At 46.0% G+C, this 15736-nt stretch overlaps 1 protein-coding gene across 1 annotated transcript; it reads left to right on the top strand.

Moving 5' to 3' along the window:
• Positions 1 to 9650: 9650 nt before the first annotated feature.
• On the top strand, positions 9651 to 13459 carry LOC149343764 (uncharacterized). The gene is made up of 4 exons (XM_089542467.1): positions 9651 to 9699; positions 10552 to 10564; positions 10663 to 10703; positions 13212 to 13459. The coding sequence occupies exons 1-4, from the start codon at positions 9651 to 9653 to the stop codon at positions 13457 to 13459; spliced, it is 351 nt and encodes a 116-aa protein (XP_089398593.1).
• The last annotated feature ends 2277 nt before the right edge of the window (positions 13460 to 15736 follow it).

Genomic DNA, 15736 nt, shown 5'->3' with positions numbered 1-15736 from the left:
CAGTCACACAAACCAAGGGACACAGGGGATTTTCGAATAATTTATTTATTTTGTGGTAAATTGGCAACCAGGTAGGCTTTTGGTGTTTTTGTCAAGTGTAAGTTCCACAAAAGGAATGTCCCAGCATTCGCAGGCTATCGCCAAACAAGCAGTAGTGGACTGTATATCATTATTACTTTTTTAGCGCTGCAGCAACACTGTTTCACAACAGGGATCGGCACGTTTAGAATCACCTAGCAGTGCTTATTCGACATAGCAAGAACGTATCGAGACACTAGGACTCTCCTGATACAAATTTTGTTAAGAAGGCAGAGTAATTACGTGTGTTCAGGCAATCCATACTCGTTGGTCGGGTGTCGCAGGCAAAAGGCACTTATAGCTTTTTATCCACTCTCTAGGCTATAGCCATCAACAGGAAATAGTAATGCAACTATGCAAGCCAGCACTGCTAACGTTTCTGCCATTTGGAAACCGTAGACGGCTTGTTCTTAAGCAATTACAAAAAATTCTATACAGTTGCTATGTAAGGTTTAGATCAAGTATTTGATGACGGCAATCACATTGATATAGCGCACCTTTCATCAGTCCATGTTTTAATTCGGGAGGGCGACCTGACTCGTAGGAGAGTTTTTTTTTTTTTTACAGCTGGGGCAGCAACGAAAGGCGTAACGTTAAATCGCGATCTACAGGCGCAAATAACCAGCCCTAGATAATCTCCAGGCATATTTTTAATGACGTGTTTTTAGAATTGAGAAAAAATGTAAAACCACGAGTGAACATTGCGTAGGAAAGCCTAGAGTTGCAATACCCTAAACATTCATTGCTGAAAAACAAGCTACTGATATTAGCAACTTTAGAAAGCAGAAACGAATTTAATTAGAAAAAGCAAATCTCCTGCCGCAATTGCAAAGAACTATATTAGGGCCGTCAGCATAAATGCATGGTTGCATACATTCCCAGTAGCACAAACGGGGCTCGGAATTGCGGGCCCTCGTGGGCCCGACACGGGCAGCCCATGGAAGCCCGATGTGGGATATGTGCGGGACTTGCAACTCGGCATCGCGCGTGACCCAAAGTGAGCTTGCTACATAGTACCAGCAAGGAACCCCTATGGTCTGCATGCATAAAAACAATAAAGGGGGCTATCCTCGGTCCTTTGTGGGACCCATATGGGCAGTATTGGGCTTCTCAGAGGGGACCTCCAGGAGGGCTTAGGCGGCACTGCAGCGGGGACCCACATGGGCTAGCCCAAGTCCGGCCCACGGGGGCTAGCCCAAGTTCGGTCCAAGGGCAAACACACATAGAACAAGAAAGAGACAGACACACACCAGCGCTAAATTCAGCGCTGGTGTGTTTGTCCTCTGTCTTTCTTGGTGTGTTCGCGCTGTTAAACCACCATAATGAATCTACACTAATTAGCCCAGTCAGGACTTCTTCCACAGGCAAAACATTCCACTTTGGCTTCTCAACCGGTTTTCCTTGGTACGATAGCTCCCCCGCCTCATTTCTTCTCCTTGTTAGAGACACCTCGGTGCGCGCTATCTTTTGCCCATCGAAGCAGGAACACGAGCTGTGATGCATTCCGGGAAAGGTCTATTGGACAGTCGCAGGTATTAAGCGACAGCTTAAGGAGCTCGTTCAGGTGAAATCCCGGCTCCGCCCATCGGAAAAAAACCCAATTCCTGTAAATAGAAAAAGAAAATAGGCCCACTGCGCCAGGTGGGCAATTCACGCGTATGCCATGAAGGTTTTTTGTTTGTTCTTTATTCCCGTAGGCCACGAAGGGCAATTGCTTCAGGCGTGTTTGAGGGACACCCACTGAATTCGTGGTCGGGTGTACGGCTTAGTAACCTGTGTTTGGAATGTGTTCTGCTCTGACAGTAATGAAAAAAAAATATTAAGGCGAAAGCCTTTAATGTCTCATCGTTGTAAGCAGCAGTTGTCGAAAGAGAATGTCACGCTTTTCACTTGGTCGAAACGATCGTGACGTCACAGTGCGCCAATTTCAAACGGGGCCAATTGTACTTTGGCTAGTAACCATGCAACCAATTGAAGGGACCATATAGTGATGCTCCAAGTAAGAGGGACTGAGCTTAGTTAATTGCTTAATTACCCAATTAGCCTAATTAACTTTTCTAGTCAGGCCATATAAATAAATAAAACCTAGTAAGAAATTGGTCGAGCTCGGGAATCGAACCCCGGTCTTCGGAGTGCGAGACAAGCATGCTATCCACTCCGCCATGCCAGCTCGATGGTTTGGAATGAACAAAGGCACGTCTAGTGAATACGGTGTCTTCGCTCACTGCCATGCTGCTCCCTTCCGGCGAGGTTTAGGTGTCCACCGAGATATGAGACAGGAATACATTTCCTTTCCTCAAAAACCAATTTACCGACGAGCGAGGCGTAGAACCGAATGGGCGATGGCGTTCTATGGACTCCCTGGCAGCGTTGCAAGACGCTCTCGCGTTCCACTCTTAGAGGCGAAGCTTAACATCTTAACCACACATCAGTGACCACACTTTAGGTCAAAAAAATGCACCCCCCCCCCCCTGAATTTTGACGGGTGTCCACCGAGATATGTGAGACAGTTACTGCGTAATTTTCTTTCCTCAAATACAATTTTCATTTTCTTCATTACGGGCCATCTTCGTCTTTCTTCTTTCACTCACACTTCCTCCGTTCCTCTACGGTGCGGTTCAGGTGTCGACCGAGATGACAGAGATTTACTGCGCCATTTCCTTTCCTCAAAAACCGTTGCGTTGAAACGGCAAGGCATCGCGCCGAACGGGTGGTGGCGTTCCGTGGACTCCCTGGCAGCGCTACAACACTCTGGTGGTGGTGGTGGTGGTGGTGAAAACTTTTAATTGTTGAAATAGGGTTTGGGAGCCACAGAGTGGCCCCGCTACATGGTCGGCGTCCTTAGTCCGGGACACCGCATGACAATGCCCGTCTCGCCCGTTTCACCAGAGCCCTTTGGGACTCAAGCGAGGAGCAGTTGAGGAGGGCAGTCTCCCATGCCTCTCTGGAAGGGGTAGGGGAAGGGGGGAGGTGGGGATTTTGAGTACATGCCCACACCATGTGGAAGATATCACAGGTCTCCCCACAGTGCGGGCATCGCCCATCCGTGTTTGGATCGTAATGCTTTAAGATTGCAGGACAGAGTAGAGTACCTGTCTGCAGGCGCCTTAAAGTTCGCTCCTCCGTCTTACTCAGCCCCTTTGTAGGGGCCGGGAAAAGACGGTGGATGTCGCTATAATGCGTTATAATTTCCCTGAATCGCAGCAGCGGCTGGTTAGTCTCCGAGCCAGAAGAGCTGGGATGAGGAGCCCGGTGAATAAGCGCTCGGGCAGCCGCGTCAGCGGCCTCATTACCTCGTAAGCCCTGGTGGCCAGGAGCCCAAATGATTCTTTTGGGTGTTGGATCAGTGGCAGTCCGTCTTAGAATACAAGCAGCCAACGGGGAGATCTCCCCCGCCAAGTAATGATCACATGCTTTTCGGGAGTCCGTAATGATGATTCTCGAATTGGCGTGGGCGGCAGCAAGCGCTATCGCTACTTCCTCGGCTCGCATTGAATTCGGGGCTCGAAAAGAGAGTCCATCAACGTGCATTTCCTGGTGAACGACAGCGGCCGTGTGAAATCCCGCGGGCGATGGCCCTGCTACGTCTACATAATATACACCGGGTCGGGAGCCGTGTTGTCTCTCAAGAGCCCGAGCCCGCGCTTGTCGCCTGTTTTCGTGCATGTCGGTGTCCATGTTACGGGGGAGCGGGGAGGCCCAGAGAATATGGCGCCACAGTACTGCGTACGCTCCGCCTCCTCTGGAGTGCAGTCGTGTTGGATGTGTAAGCGCTTTAGCAGGCGGCGCCCAGGGGCCGTCTGCATGAGCCGCGTGTATTGGTTCACGAGGTGGGCCTCCCGCAGCTCCTGGTAGGAGTTTAGCACCCCGAATGCCTTAAGTTTGTCATTAGGGGTAGCCACCGGGAGATCCAGGGCTCGCTTAGTTGCCTTGCGGATGATGGCGTCTATTCCCGCCTCGTCTTGCTTAGTAGTGCGGAGATATGGCACGGCGTAGAGGATCCGGCTAGTCACGAAGGCATACACGAGCCGAAGCGCGTCCCTGCCCCGCAGACCGCCCCGCTGTCGCGTTCCACTCTTAAAGGCGAAGCTTAAGCTTAAGCTTAATTAGCAGTTAATTAGTATTCAGGCATTAATCAGTAATTAACCATTAATTAGTGATTTGTCATCACTTAGTAATTAGTACTCAATTACATGTGACGCCACCAGAGCCACAGAAGCACTGAAAGTGGTGCGGAAAACGCTTTCGCCTGTACGCACGTTAGACTGTCAAAGTGCCCCCTGAATTTTTGGTGTGGTGTATGGGAGCTTAACGTCCCAAAGCGAATCAGGCGATGAGGGACGATTTAGTGAAGGGCTTCGGAAATTTCGACCACCTGGGGTTCTTTAAAGTGCAAAGACATCGCACAGTACACGGGCCTCTAGAATTTCGCATTCATCGAAATTCGGCCGCCGCGGCCGGGATCCAACCCGCGTGTTTCGGGTCAGCAGCCGAGCGCCGTAATCATTGAGCCACCACGGCGGAGCCAGACAAATATTAATACGGTAATTACAAGCCAAAAATTGGACGGAATGAAAAGGGGTGTTATAGTGCTTCACTGTACTGGAACAAATGGCGTGTATGTGTAGAAGTGGCGTAGTATGCCGTGCTCTGTAAGCTAGATAGGGATTGATGATGTATGTGTAGAAGTTGCGTAGCATCCCGTGCTCTGTAAGCTAGATAAGCATTGATGATAGGTAATCGATAATTGGGATTGTAATCGACGATTATTATTGCTAAAGTGATTGGGGACTCGTAATCGCTAAGAAATACAAAAAGCAAAAAAGAAGAAAAGGAGCTACCGAGAATCTCACGCAGCGGAAGTTGTACGTCACATTACTTAAATAGAGATAATGCGTGCAAAAGAAGACAGCGCGAAAGAGAAGGCTCGGACAAGCCAGGCGTCTCATGACGCCTGGCCCTGATCATTGGAAATGCTCAGTATCGTGAATGCACCTCACGCCTTTCGTATCTGAATCAATATTGCGTTGCAAATGTGTGTCGTAACATTGTTGGTGTGTAAACAGGTTGTTCGAACGATTCGAATGCTTGCTGGGTCCCTCCTTTATTTACGGCACATTCCGCAGCATCGATGCGATGCGATGCCTCGAGCCGCTCCCCCTCAGGACGCTCGTCGCTGATTGCACTCGCACGTATGCACCATATGCCTGTGTAAAGAAAGAATACACACAACAAAACTAATTTTCGTCTTGTTACCATGAAGGACAATATATTTCGGTATGTAACTGAGAGAAAATGTTTCGGTATTTTGGCCCTCTACGCTGTGCAATCTACAACTGGCTGGTTTAAAAAAGACACTCTACAACTAGAAAGTTTCTGTTGACGCCGAGCATATAACCGAGACGGCGGCAGTACTCAGACAACAGAGTGATTTCAAATGCGTACTTACGTCCTAGCAGCACGACGTCGCCGTCATAAAATCCGCCTTCACCGCCGCGGCCTCCACCGCTCAAATGTCAGTAAATGTTACTGTTCACCACTCGTCTTTCGGAGCGAAGTTATTCAACACTAAGACAAGGACGACAGGGTTCCACTATACTTGCACTGGACATACGCATGGAAGGCGATGTCATCTTCGTTCGTGATTGATCAAGACACACGAGAAAAGGCACAAAAAACTGTATAGCACAAATTGACCGAGGACTAAAAAGTGAACCCAACCGCAGGAGAGAAGGAAACCTGTTCCAAGCAAACGCAGGAAAGGCGGGGAGCACTTCTGCATAACGTCACCACGCACCGACCGGACACAGTGAACAAGTAGAATCGGAGCCCCCTCTCCACTTCATGGAAGTTTCGCGGGGAGTGTGGTCGGGAGGGTGGCTTAAAATGTTCGGTAGTGGGTTGTAGAGTGAGCGCCTCGGTGCCATTTCGGGGAAGGGGGCTGGGAGGGACAAGACAGACACAGAGGAATCCTCGTGGAAGGAACAAAGGGAGACAGAAAAACCGCGGTCGAGCAGGTTATTTCTTGACAGTCGACGCAGGGAAAGCAGAGAAGGCGGTGGTGAGAGGAAAGAAAAAAACTTGAAAAAAAAAAATTGCGCAAAGACTGGTTACTCCTGCGACGTTTCTAAGGGAATTTATGTTTTTATTTTGTTCTCTCTAGCACTGTACCTTTTCGCTAGCCCGAATTCTCGCCCTTTAGGGAACACCCCAATCTGCTCCGTTGAGTTAATCATTTCTTGTTCGTCGATAGAAATGTTCTCGGCGATTTGTGATTAGTATCTCTTCCTGATAGGGTGAAAGGTGGGTCCGCTCGCGATGGCGCTTGGCCAAGTTGCGTTATCAATGTGCAATCACTTGTCGAAGAAGAAGCGCAAAGAATGCCTGCATAAAAACCAAGAATTTTGTGTCTTGATCGATGCGTCACTACAGGCTGCTTCTGGCGTACATTAAGAAAGCTGCTGCAATGAACGCGACAGTAGCAAACCTTTTGCAGCCTCTGGCGCAGTCGCCGGAGACTCGCTATGTCCATCAACCAGTGATGAATTCCATGCGCCACATGTTGCATGGAGACGACGAAAGCGCTTGCAGTGCTGGCGTAATTGAAGTGCATTGAAACAAGGAAGAAACCTTATGCTGGCAGCTTTCTCCGCGGCGACCGTAGCACACCAGAAAAAAATGCAATGCGATCAACGCAAAAAAAGCACCAACAAAACTCAGAAGCGGGTTCTTTTGTTATTACGACGTTCAAAGAGCAGCTCTTCGTCAGAGTGAAACGTGCAAGGTCTTGCTATTTGGGCCCGCTTAACCCTTTTACCTCTGGTGTAGGATATGCAGGCAGACTAAATGAGACAATTTCAACTCCTCCCGTGTACAACTAATGTACCTGGGACTGTCGATAGGTGTTGCCCGGCAACTCGCTAATGGCGCATGATGTTTCTGCACTGTGAAGCCCAGAGTAATCTGCGCAGCATTTACGAAGGCTGCTGGCGGATACTAGCCGTTCGCCCGCACACACTGCGTCTTTTGCTACTGCGCAGCTCACGCTTAGGCATTTTCTACCAGATACGTACGATACAGGCGGGGAAGATGTTGGAATCGCAATTGTGTCCATGCCTAGCCCATATATTTTCTATGCAGGACCCATGTAGTCTACAGGCGGGAATACTGGTGTTAGCCCACATACAGCCCATTTGGCTCCGTCAGTGGGCTGCACGGGGAGCCCCTGTTGGGTGTGCCCGCACTTCACCGTCATGTAGCCCCACATTTATGCACACGAACTGCACGCAGCCCATTCTTACTCCTTTCATACCCGATTTAGATTATTACAGGCGGTGCAGACGTCCGAATGGCAAATGTGCCCATGCCCAGCCCACGCGGGACCTTCGCCGGTGTTGCTAAGACAGCCCAAACTGCATGCGTGAACCGCTTCGCCACTGTGAAGCCCATAGTTTAGCCCCTGTATTTACTACGCGGGACCCATGTAGGCTGAGGGCGGATATACAAGCTCTTTGCCCGCACAAAAACACTGCGGCTTCCTCACGGTGGTGTACGGGCAGCCCCTTTTGGGGTTGACCGCGCTTTACCGTAAAAGAGCCCACATCCTAGGCCGCCTGTATCTGCGGTAGGACCTATAGGTGGGCTGCCCAGTCTGTTTAATACCATTCCTAGTCATCGAGGGTCCTATTCAGGCATGAAGTGGGCAGCCCCAGCGTTTTGTGCCAGCACTGCGCCCACGGCGGGCCCATGTGGGTTTATTGCGGGCAGCCACCAGCCCTCATTGCCCATGTCGGACCCGCATGGGCCCGCCACCTTGTGCTACTGGGGAGAAATCTCTATTCGTGACATGCAGCTTTAAAAATTGATCTTCCGTTCATTGTCCTGTTCGCTCTAGGCATGTATTTCATTTATCAACCGATGCGTCTTGTCGGGCTTAGGGCACTGACATTTTCTGTATTGTGTTGTACATATTCTCGTCTAGTTCCTTCTTTCGTAACTTAATCAGTCTCGATTGGAATTTCAGCCCTCCTCACCGTCTTTGTGTCTGCGGATAAGCATAATATCTGGCTTTCGCAGTGTGCGTAAATGGCCGATATTAATGTATGCACTTCGTGGCATGTGTTCGCACCAAGATATAAAGCCGACAGCTGACGTCATCGCACGGAAGAAAGATACACACACCCTTTGATACTCAGTATAAAAACGAGCAGAGAACTGACACCGCATAGCGGCTGCTCCGAAGATCACTGGTGAGTAGCACGTTTTACTTTTGATAGTAGTTAGAGTATAGCGGACTCTATACCCTTTAAGAACTTGTACAAAACGTCGCAGAGAAATGTTCCATCCGAATTAGCCCCGTTTTTTCTGCCTTAGTGTTTTCATGTGGCAACTGCATTTCTGTTTGTGTTTGAATCACTACTGTGTAATCTGAAGTCTTCCCTCATACCAGCCAGCTATATGCTATTCGCAACCATTATCCTGTTGATTTCTCTTTACACGTTTGTGTTTCTTCTCTCGATATTTTAAACCAGATCTATGCTTAGTGCTTCAGAAGGTATTTATTTGTATTACCAGAATGTATTTTATGTATACTGCTACGCGCCTTGTAGATCTCAGTTGACCTTATATCATATATACGTTTGAAAAGCTGTTTCCAGTTACACAGGGTACATTCTAAATGGAGGACATTCTTAATAAATTTGATTTGTAGATGAAATGACTTACAGCCCCGAGTTTTCTAGGATCCGACAAGTATGCGAAACGAAGCAAAAGGTGCGCATTAAAAGATATTTTTTTCCTATGTTAAAAAAACAGCCAAGAACAAGAATTAAATAGGCTGATAGATAAATCATCACTACGCAAAATATACCATGATGAAGCAATTTTAGCTTTCAGCCGAACAGAGACGAGCCGCATTTACCATTTTATAATGGATAGAATACATGAAATTACTTGAGAAAGAAATTAACATAGAAATATTGCGACAATTGTAATGAAAACAGAAGTCACTTCTTGTTTTTTCTGCTGAGAGCATACGATGGCATTTATAATGGTACTTATTTCTAGTTGTATTTTGAAAGTGGAATGTGGATGTTCATTTCAAATCTGAACTGTATCTCTAGAAAAGAAAAGCTCTAGCGATAAATTTCAGTCTGTCTAGAAATTGCTGGGTTATCAGACATTCCTTTTTATCACGTGTTTCAGTTATTCGTTTAAACTGCCAATGTTGAAAAACTTGCGACCTTGAACGTCAACCTTCTCCGTTGCATGTGAAACATTGCAAGCGTGTTCTGTTAATCTTACAGCATGGTGAAAGCAGGAAACCTTGCCTTGGGATTCGGTATGCACGGTGAAAAGAGTGAATGCTTAACGTATTTATTGAAACTAATGAGCCAAGGAAACTTTTTTTCATTGCAGTGAACTTTGAGTCATGATTTTGTAACAGGTCCAACCAAACATTACGCTTTAACATTGTGAAGATATGTCAAATGCAAGCTCTTTAAATTTAAACTCGGCACGTGTCCTTCTCACGATTTATTTCTTATTTGTTGGTCCATACAGCTAGTTTCACCATGAAGACCTGCCTGTGGCTCACCCTCATCTCTCTCATTGCCGTTGCTTGTGAGTATGCAGAAATGTTCTTAGGGATTCGGAAAATTTTCGTTTCGCCGTACCAGTCATGCGTCATACCTACTATGAGAATGAAACAAGCATTTATACGCAATGACCGCTTACTATGGAATGGCTTTCTTTTCAGTGGAAGCTTGCTACTTTATAAGTTAGCAATATTTGATCGAGCGCAAAGCCGGATTTTATTCCTATGAGTATCAGTAAATTAACCAGAAGCAAACGTGAAGATTCAAAACGCCAGAAAACGTGCAAATACCCCGATAGTGGAAATAAGTACAAGTTCTTCTGTATTTAAAATAGTTGTGCGCAATCAAATGTCTGTAATGATCGCAATTGGACGAAATATTTTTGGCCTTTGCGTCACACTTAAATGGCGATGTTCCTTACGAAGGCGATCCTTCAGCTGACTGAGTAAAGGTTTAGACGCTGTTTGGAATCACCACTGGTGCTGCATTTATTTATGAATTCAGCCTGGAGCAATAACTATTTAAAATGTGGAACTTACCTGTAATGAGTGAACACAGATAAGAAAGAGAGATTAGCTTGGCATTAAGTGCCCATGTTCAGACAAAACCGCTTAAATCATGTGCCTTTTTCTGCGTAGTTGCGCAGAAAAAGGTTGGAAATATCCGCAACTCTGTGAATAAGGTCTCTTTGAGTACTGAAATATCCGGTTTTTATCTAGTACTCGCTAGTTCAAAAGCTTGTGGCAATATTTATTTTGTGTTTAAAGCTTTTATCACCTATGATGGAAAATATGGCTTTTATGCATTTCTAGAATTTTACAATTCTGAAAAATTTATTAATGCCTTTTTTCTCATATTTCTTTCATGCGTGATGAAGATGGAGCTACAGTGTAAGTACAGTCGTTATTATTGCCATTGACATCTATTCTATGCACAGTATTTCGAAGATATATAACGGAACGATTCTGTTTTCCCTTCCTTTCAACAGAGCCCCGAAAGTGGACCTCCAAAAACCAGTTCTATCGAAAGGTGAGAATCGCTTCGGTCGGAAACGAGCCGTAAAAATTCCACTGGCAAATAAACCGTCTTCAATTGGCAAAAAGAAAAGAAAGCCTTAACGTGCCTAACGCATTAATTGGCAATACGCTCCTATTTGCGATACAATTCCAAGCATTACCTATAGATCACGTATAAAAACAAGTAACTTTGGTATCAGCGAAATTATTCTGGTTTAAATAAAGAGATTTTCCGGACCACACTGCGCAGCTAGCTTTAATGACAGAAGAAGAGCATAGGAGAACTCTTTAGAAGGAACACTGCCGCTGATATTATTTCACTAAAACCACGCAAGTAGCGCACAATATGGGGCCCCTTGTTGGTGTGGCCTTTGTGTTTGGGTATAGGGGAACCCCTCTAGTGTCTTATTTGCCCATCTTGGAAACATGTGGGCAATTCCAGATTGGACTTTTCCCTATGAATTTCACATGCGTCTCGTATTACGCTCTAGTTCTAAATTTGCCTCAATTCTTACATCAAGGCGACAAGAATCCATTCTGGGTTAATTAACGGCAGACGCAATGTAATTGTGGGAGTTCTGCTGAAATCATCTGGGTTAGCCCAAATAGGGCAGCCCGTACAAATGTATTATCGGACCTCCAAGGGCTGTAGTGCGGCTGGAAAGCGAGCAGGTCTGCATGATCCTCAGAAAAGCCTTTTCTTTTTGTATGAGGGCATATAGGACGCTAATGTGGGCTTTACGCAGTGAGAACCTTAGCGAGAACCTGAGAACCTCAGGGCCGAAAATGGGGCGTATCAAAATTGTGCTGAAAAGTCTCATATGGAATTCATGTGGGACGGTGCCTTGCAATTTCGTGGCCACATGGATCTGAAAGGGGCTAAAATAGCAGGTCATCTGAGGGCAGTCCACACGGGGCCCATCCGGGCACCAGCTCTAGATCCCGCTTGTTTCCCAGATGAGCTCACCACACGGGCCCCACAAGGGCTCCCCACATAAGCCTGAGGCGGCCACAATTCAGGCATGCTTTCTACCACTTGAAAATGCTTAATTCTCACGACATTAGATGTGCTGCTTTAAGAAAGTAGCCTATATACAAATAGCTCAAACACTCATGGAAGCTGTCAGTTGCTAGAAAAAATAGATTTGGTGTTATCTCTGGAATAATATGAACGTGGCTTACTTTATAACACAGGTGGGGAAAATCCGTTGGAAAAAAGGAGAAACTATGTCGTTCACTAAAGCATATCAAGTAATCGATTCTTAAGCGGTCAGGAGGTGTTTTTCTCATACAGGAGATAACTTTACAGCTACATGGTGTTTCCTTATTCTTCACTTGGCAGCGATAATCTTCGTGATGCTAAAAATACATAACCGGATATTTTTCTCACCGTTCAGATTGCACGATCCTTAGAATATATTCTAAACCGCGATCTTCGTGAATGCCTTATGCGTCTGCCCAAATACAAACATATTTCTTGTGTGTTCATTTCTTTTCCTCGAAAATAGAAACAACAACTTACCGGGTTTATTAATCATGGTCGGTATCACAGGAGTCCCCTTTGGGAGTATCAGTTAATTTATAGCGTAGAACAGGTGAACTTTAATTTGAAGTATAAAATATGCAACGATCACAGTACAGTGGTGAGCAGCCTTGTCTAGAGGGCTTGAACAGTGCGCACTTCGTAACAAAACCCGAAATTAGAGAGCACCCCTCATTACAGGGCAAAGTTTTCGTGCCTGCTTTGTTTACAAGGCTATCTGGCGCTACTTCCGTGCAAGCGTTGCAGCTGGACCCTAGAGGCTGCCACAAAATCTGGATTTGTTTGCAGGGAAGTGCACCACCCGAGCGCTCTAGTCAAGGCTGCTCACCACTGTACGCCAGCATTATCTGCACCTAACGAATCCGTGTATGTGGGGCCAAATTTTGTTCACATCAGCTGTGTGCTCCGTCTTAGACTTGCCGTGTCCTGCTGTTTTATTATGCCGCAGTCATCGTCATCATCATCATTTTATTATTTTGCTTGCCTCTTCATCTTCACATTATGAGGAAAGTTAGTTATATGGGGTTTTATGGCGCATAAGCACATTATGAGGAAAGATAAGAACGCTGAGCTGAGTGTACCTTCTGGGGACACTCCTGCAACTGAGCACATATATTATTAGGCCTATTTTCACATCATTGTTGTGATTACTCGATATACGTACGCTTCGAAAATACTGCGTTTCCACAGTTACAAGTATTACATTTAATAAACCGAACACGTGGCTACCCCGTTTAAGAGAAGTGTTAATTAATTATTTGGAGAGAAAGCTGCAGCGAATATTTCTGTATTACACCTGGACACCTTAAATCAGATGTACCATACCACTTCCTAAGCCCCCTGTCTTAGGTATCATAGAACGGGTGATAGCTTTGCACTGTATCTGCTTCCAGACTTAGTAATTGGCTTGTACAGAAGAATATGCTCTTTTAATAAAATCACGAATAAATATGCACGTAACATTTACCTTTCCTGCAGAGGATGAAGCTGCAGTGATGCTGAAGGCTGGAAAAAGTCTGGAGAGCGTCGGCCGTCTCCTACGAGGCGATGCAAGCTTGACCAAGGAAGAGCAAGAAGAAGTGCTTGAGGTGTTGAGTATTCTCACGAATGGGGAAGTTGCCCTGAGTGGTGAAGACGCTGAGTACTTCTGGCCCCTTATCGTCAAAGGCGTCATCTCGGGAGCCGTATCACTCGGAATCCACAAGTTGTTCGAGAATCTGGGATAAGCGAAGATCGTCGGAAATGCCCAATCTGTCCCAACCATGTTATCTTTAACAACACAAAAATAGAACTACACTGAGTGTTGTTACTTGTTGAAAGTCGCGTCAAATATACTGCTATTCTGCTAATAGTATGTCCTCGGTCTTTTTTTTCCCTGTCTCTAAAGTGTTTATGCATGTTAACGGGCACCCGCAAACTTTTCTTACTTGTAAGCGGTCTACCTGCAAAATAAAATGGGTAAATTGGTAAAATGGTTTTTGAGGAAAGGAAATGGCGCAGTATCTGACTCACATATCTCGGCGCCGACCTAAAAAAGAAGATAGAGAGGAAGAGCAGCCTTAGTAGAGGTCTCCGGAATAATTTCGACCACCTGGAGATCTTTAACGTGCACTGACATCGCACAGCACACGGGCGCCTCTTGCGTTTCGCCTCCATCGAAACGCGGCCGCCGCGGTTGGGTTCGAACGCGGGTACTCCGGCTCGGTAGACGACCGCCTTAGCACTGAGCCACCGCGGCGGGTGCAGAAATAAAGTGCTTAACTCTAAATATGCATGCGGGGTATCATAAGAACTTTTATAGCGGTTAAGAAATGATAATATACAAGCAGCACGATTTTTACTCGATTAACTCATTCACTACTATTAACTTGAAAAGGAACGGCACAAACGCAAACAAGCACACTGATAGCAAAGTAATGACCGTAAACAGGCAACTAAATCACCTTGAAGCGAAGAATTGTCAAGCATGTGCTTGGCTACTGTTCCGGAGGACCAGGGTTCGATACTGGCAGTAGCGAAGGCATTGCAATGGAGGCGAAACACAAAAGGCGGCTACGCGTTTTTAAGGCCAGTAATGGTGAAAAGTCCTCATGCGAACAAAATTATTCTGCACACCTCCACAGCAGCTGCTGTTTTGGTGTATTATTTTACTGCTCCTAATTCCCTTAACTCTGAGCGATGTTTAGATGTTTAGCAAAGGCGTGAGACCGTTACTGGGCCAATTTATTTTCTCAAAAGAGGGGCGCCTGCCTGACAGATACTTTGGAAGCTGTACACTAATGCACAACTAGGGTGCGAACTACATGTAGCAGCATATCTTATCGTGATTGCTCTTAATAGCCGCTCCGCAATGTTCTCGCTTTTCTCTCTACGACACAGCCTTGGAGTCTTGACATTTCATCATTCAACCCCCGTACACTCGACAAGCCATGTTGGGGTTCCTATTTGTGAGTAAAATCATTAATGCGAAATTATGCACTATCCCTTTCAGCCCTGGAATTTTTATTTTTACCGCAGATTTTTTTGCCTGGCATTTTCGTCACTTTGAAGGTGTAAATGACATGCTCAGAAAATTTAAAGCTTGTGTGTGAAGTTATTATCGATTTGGCATCATGTCCTCAAAAAAGGACATCAGGGCTCAGTGGGTGTAGGAATGAAAAAATGTTCACTTTATTTCAAGCGGCTCTTACAACAAGAACTAAGCACAAAATTGATTATTTCTTTGTGTGAAAGTCCTTGAAGCAATTCCTCGACTTCGTCAAGCACAGATGCACCTTGCACTTTTCACAAAAAACTCGAACTTTCCCTGTGCAGCCATTCATTTTACACCGCTGCGCACTAGCGTCGGTGTGAATTGGCCAATGTCCAACTTGGTCGAACCTCACATCTTCTATAGGCCTATTCTCCATGATGCGTGCTTGCTTCCTGGGCTCTAGTGAAGACAAGGATGGCCTACCACGCTTCATTATCTTGCATATTTTGTCTTTCTTGGCAAGAGCATCAATGATTCTGAGGGTGAAGTCCAGGAGGTCAAGTTTTTCATTCGATGAGACTCCTCGCACGTCGGCATCCTGTCTGTACTCTAACCAGGAGTTCACAACAGCAAGATTCACAAAATGAAAAATCATTCTGAGAGTCCACTTTCTTGAACGAATTGTGGTCCTGTACAAGGCAACAAGGAAGTCCGTTTTGTCTACACCTCCCATGCTTCGGTTGTACGCTCCGACTACAGCTGGGCGTTTCACATCAATGAAACATTTATCTGCCTTGCTCCAGCGCTGTGCTGTATCCTCCACTTCTACACCGATAAAATTTGAGGCCATATTTACGGCTCGATTGTCCAGCCACCGCGTCACAACAATCTTGCCGTCATTGCTGACCAAACTGTCAGATGACCCTCGACCATTTTTCTTTAATTGATTTTCACTCATGAGCGGGCACTTTTCACACCTGTTCATGCGTACAGTACCAGCTGCAAATATTTCTCGTTCACGCAGTGCGCG

The sequence above is a fragment of the Amblyomma mixtum genome, chromosome 5 (assembly GCF_055824585.1).
Source record: "Amblyomma mixtum isolate Tamu chromosome 5, ASM5582458v1, whole genome shotgun sequence".
Classification (NCBI taxonomy): domain Eukaryota; kingdom Metazoa; phylum Arthropoda; class Arachnida; order Ixodida; family Ixodidae; genus Amblyomma; species Amblyomma mixtum.
This window is presented reverse-complemented; position numbering and strand designations above follow the sequence as displayed.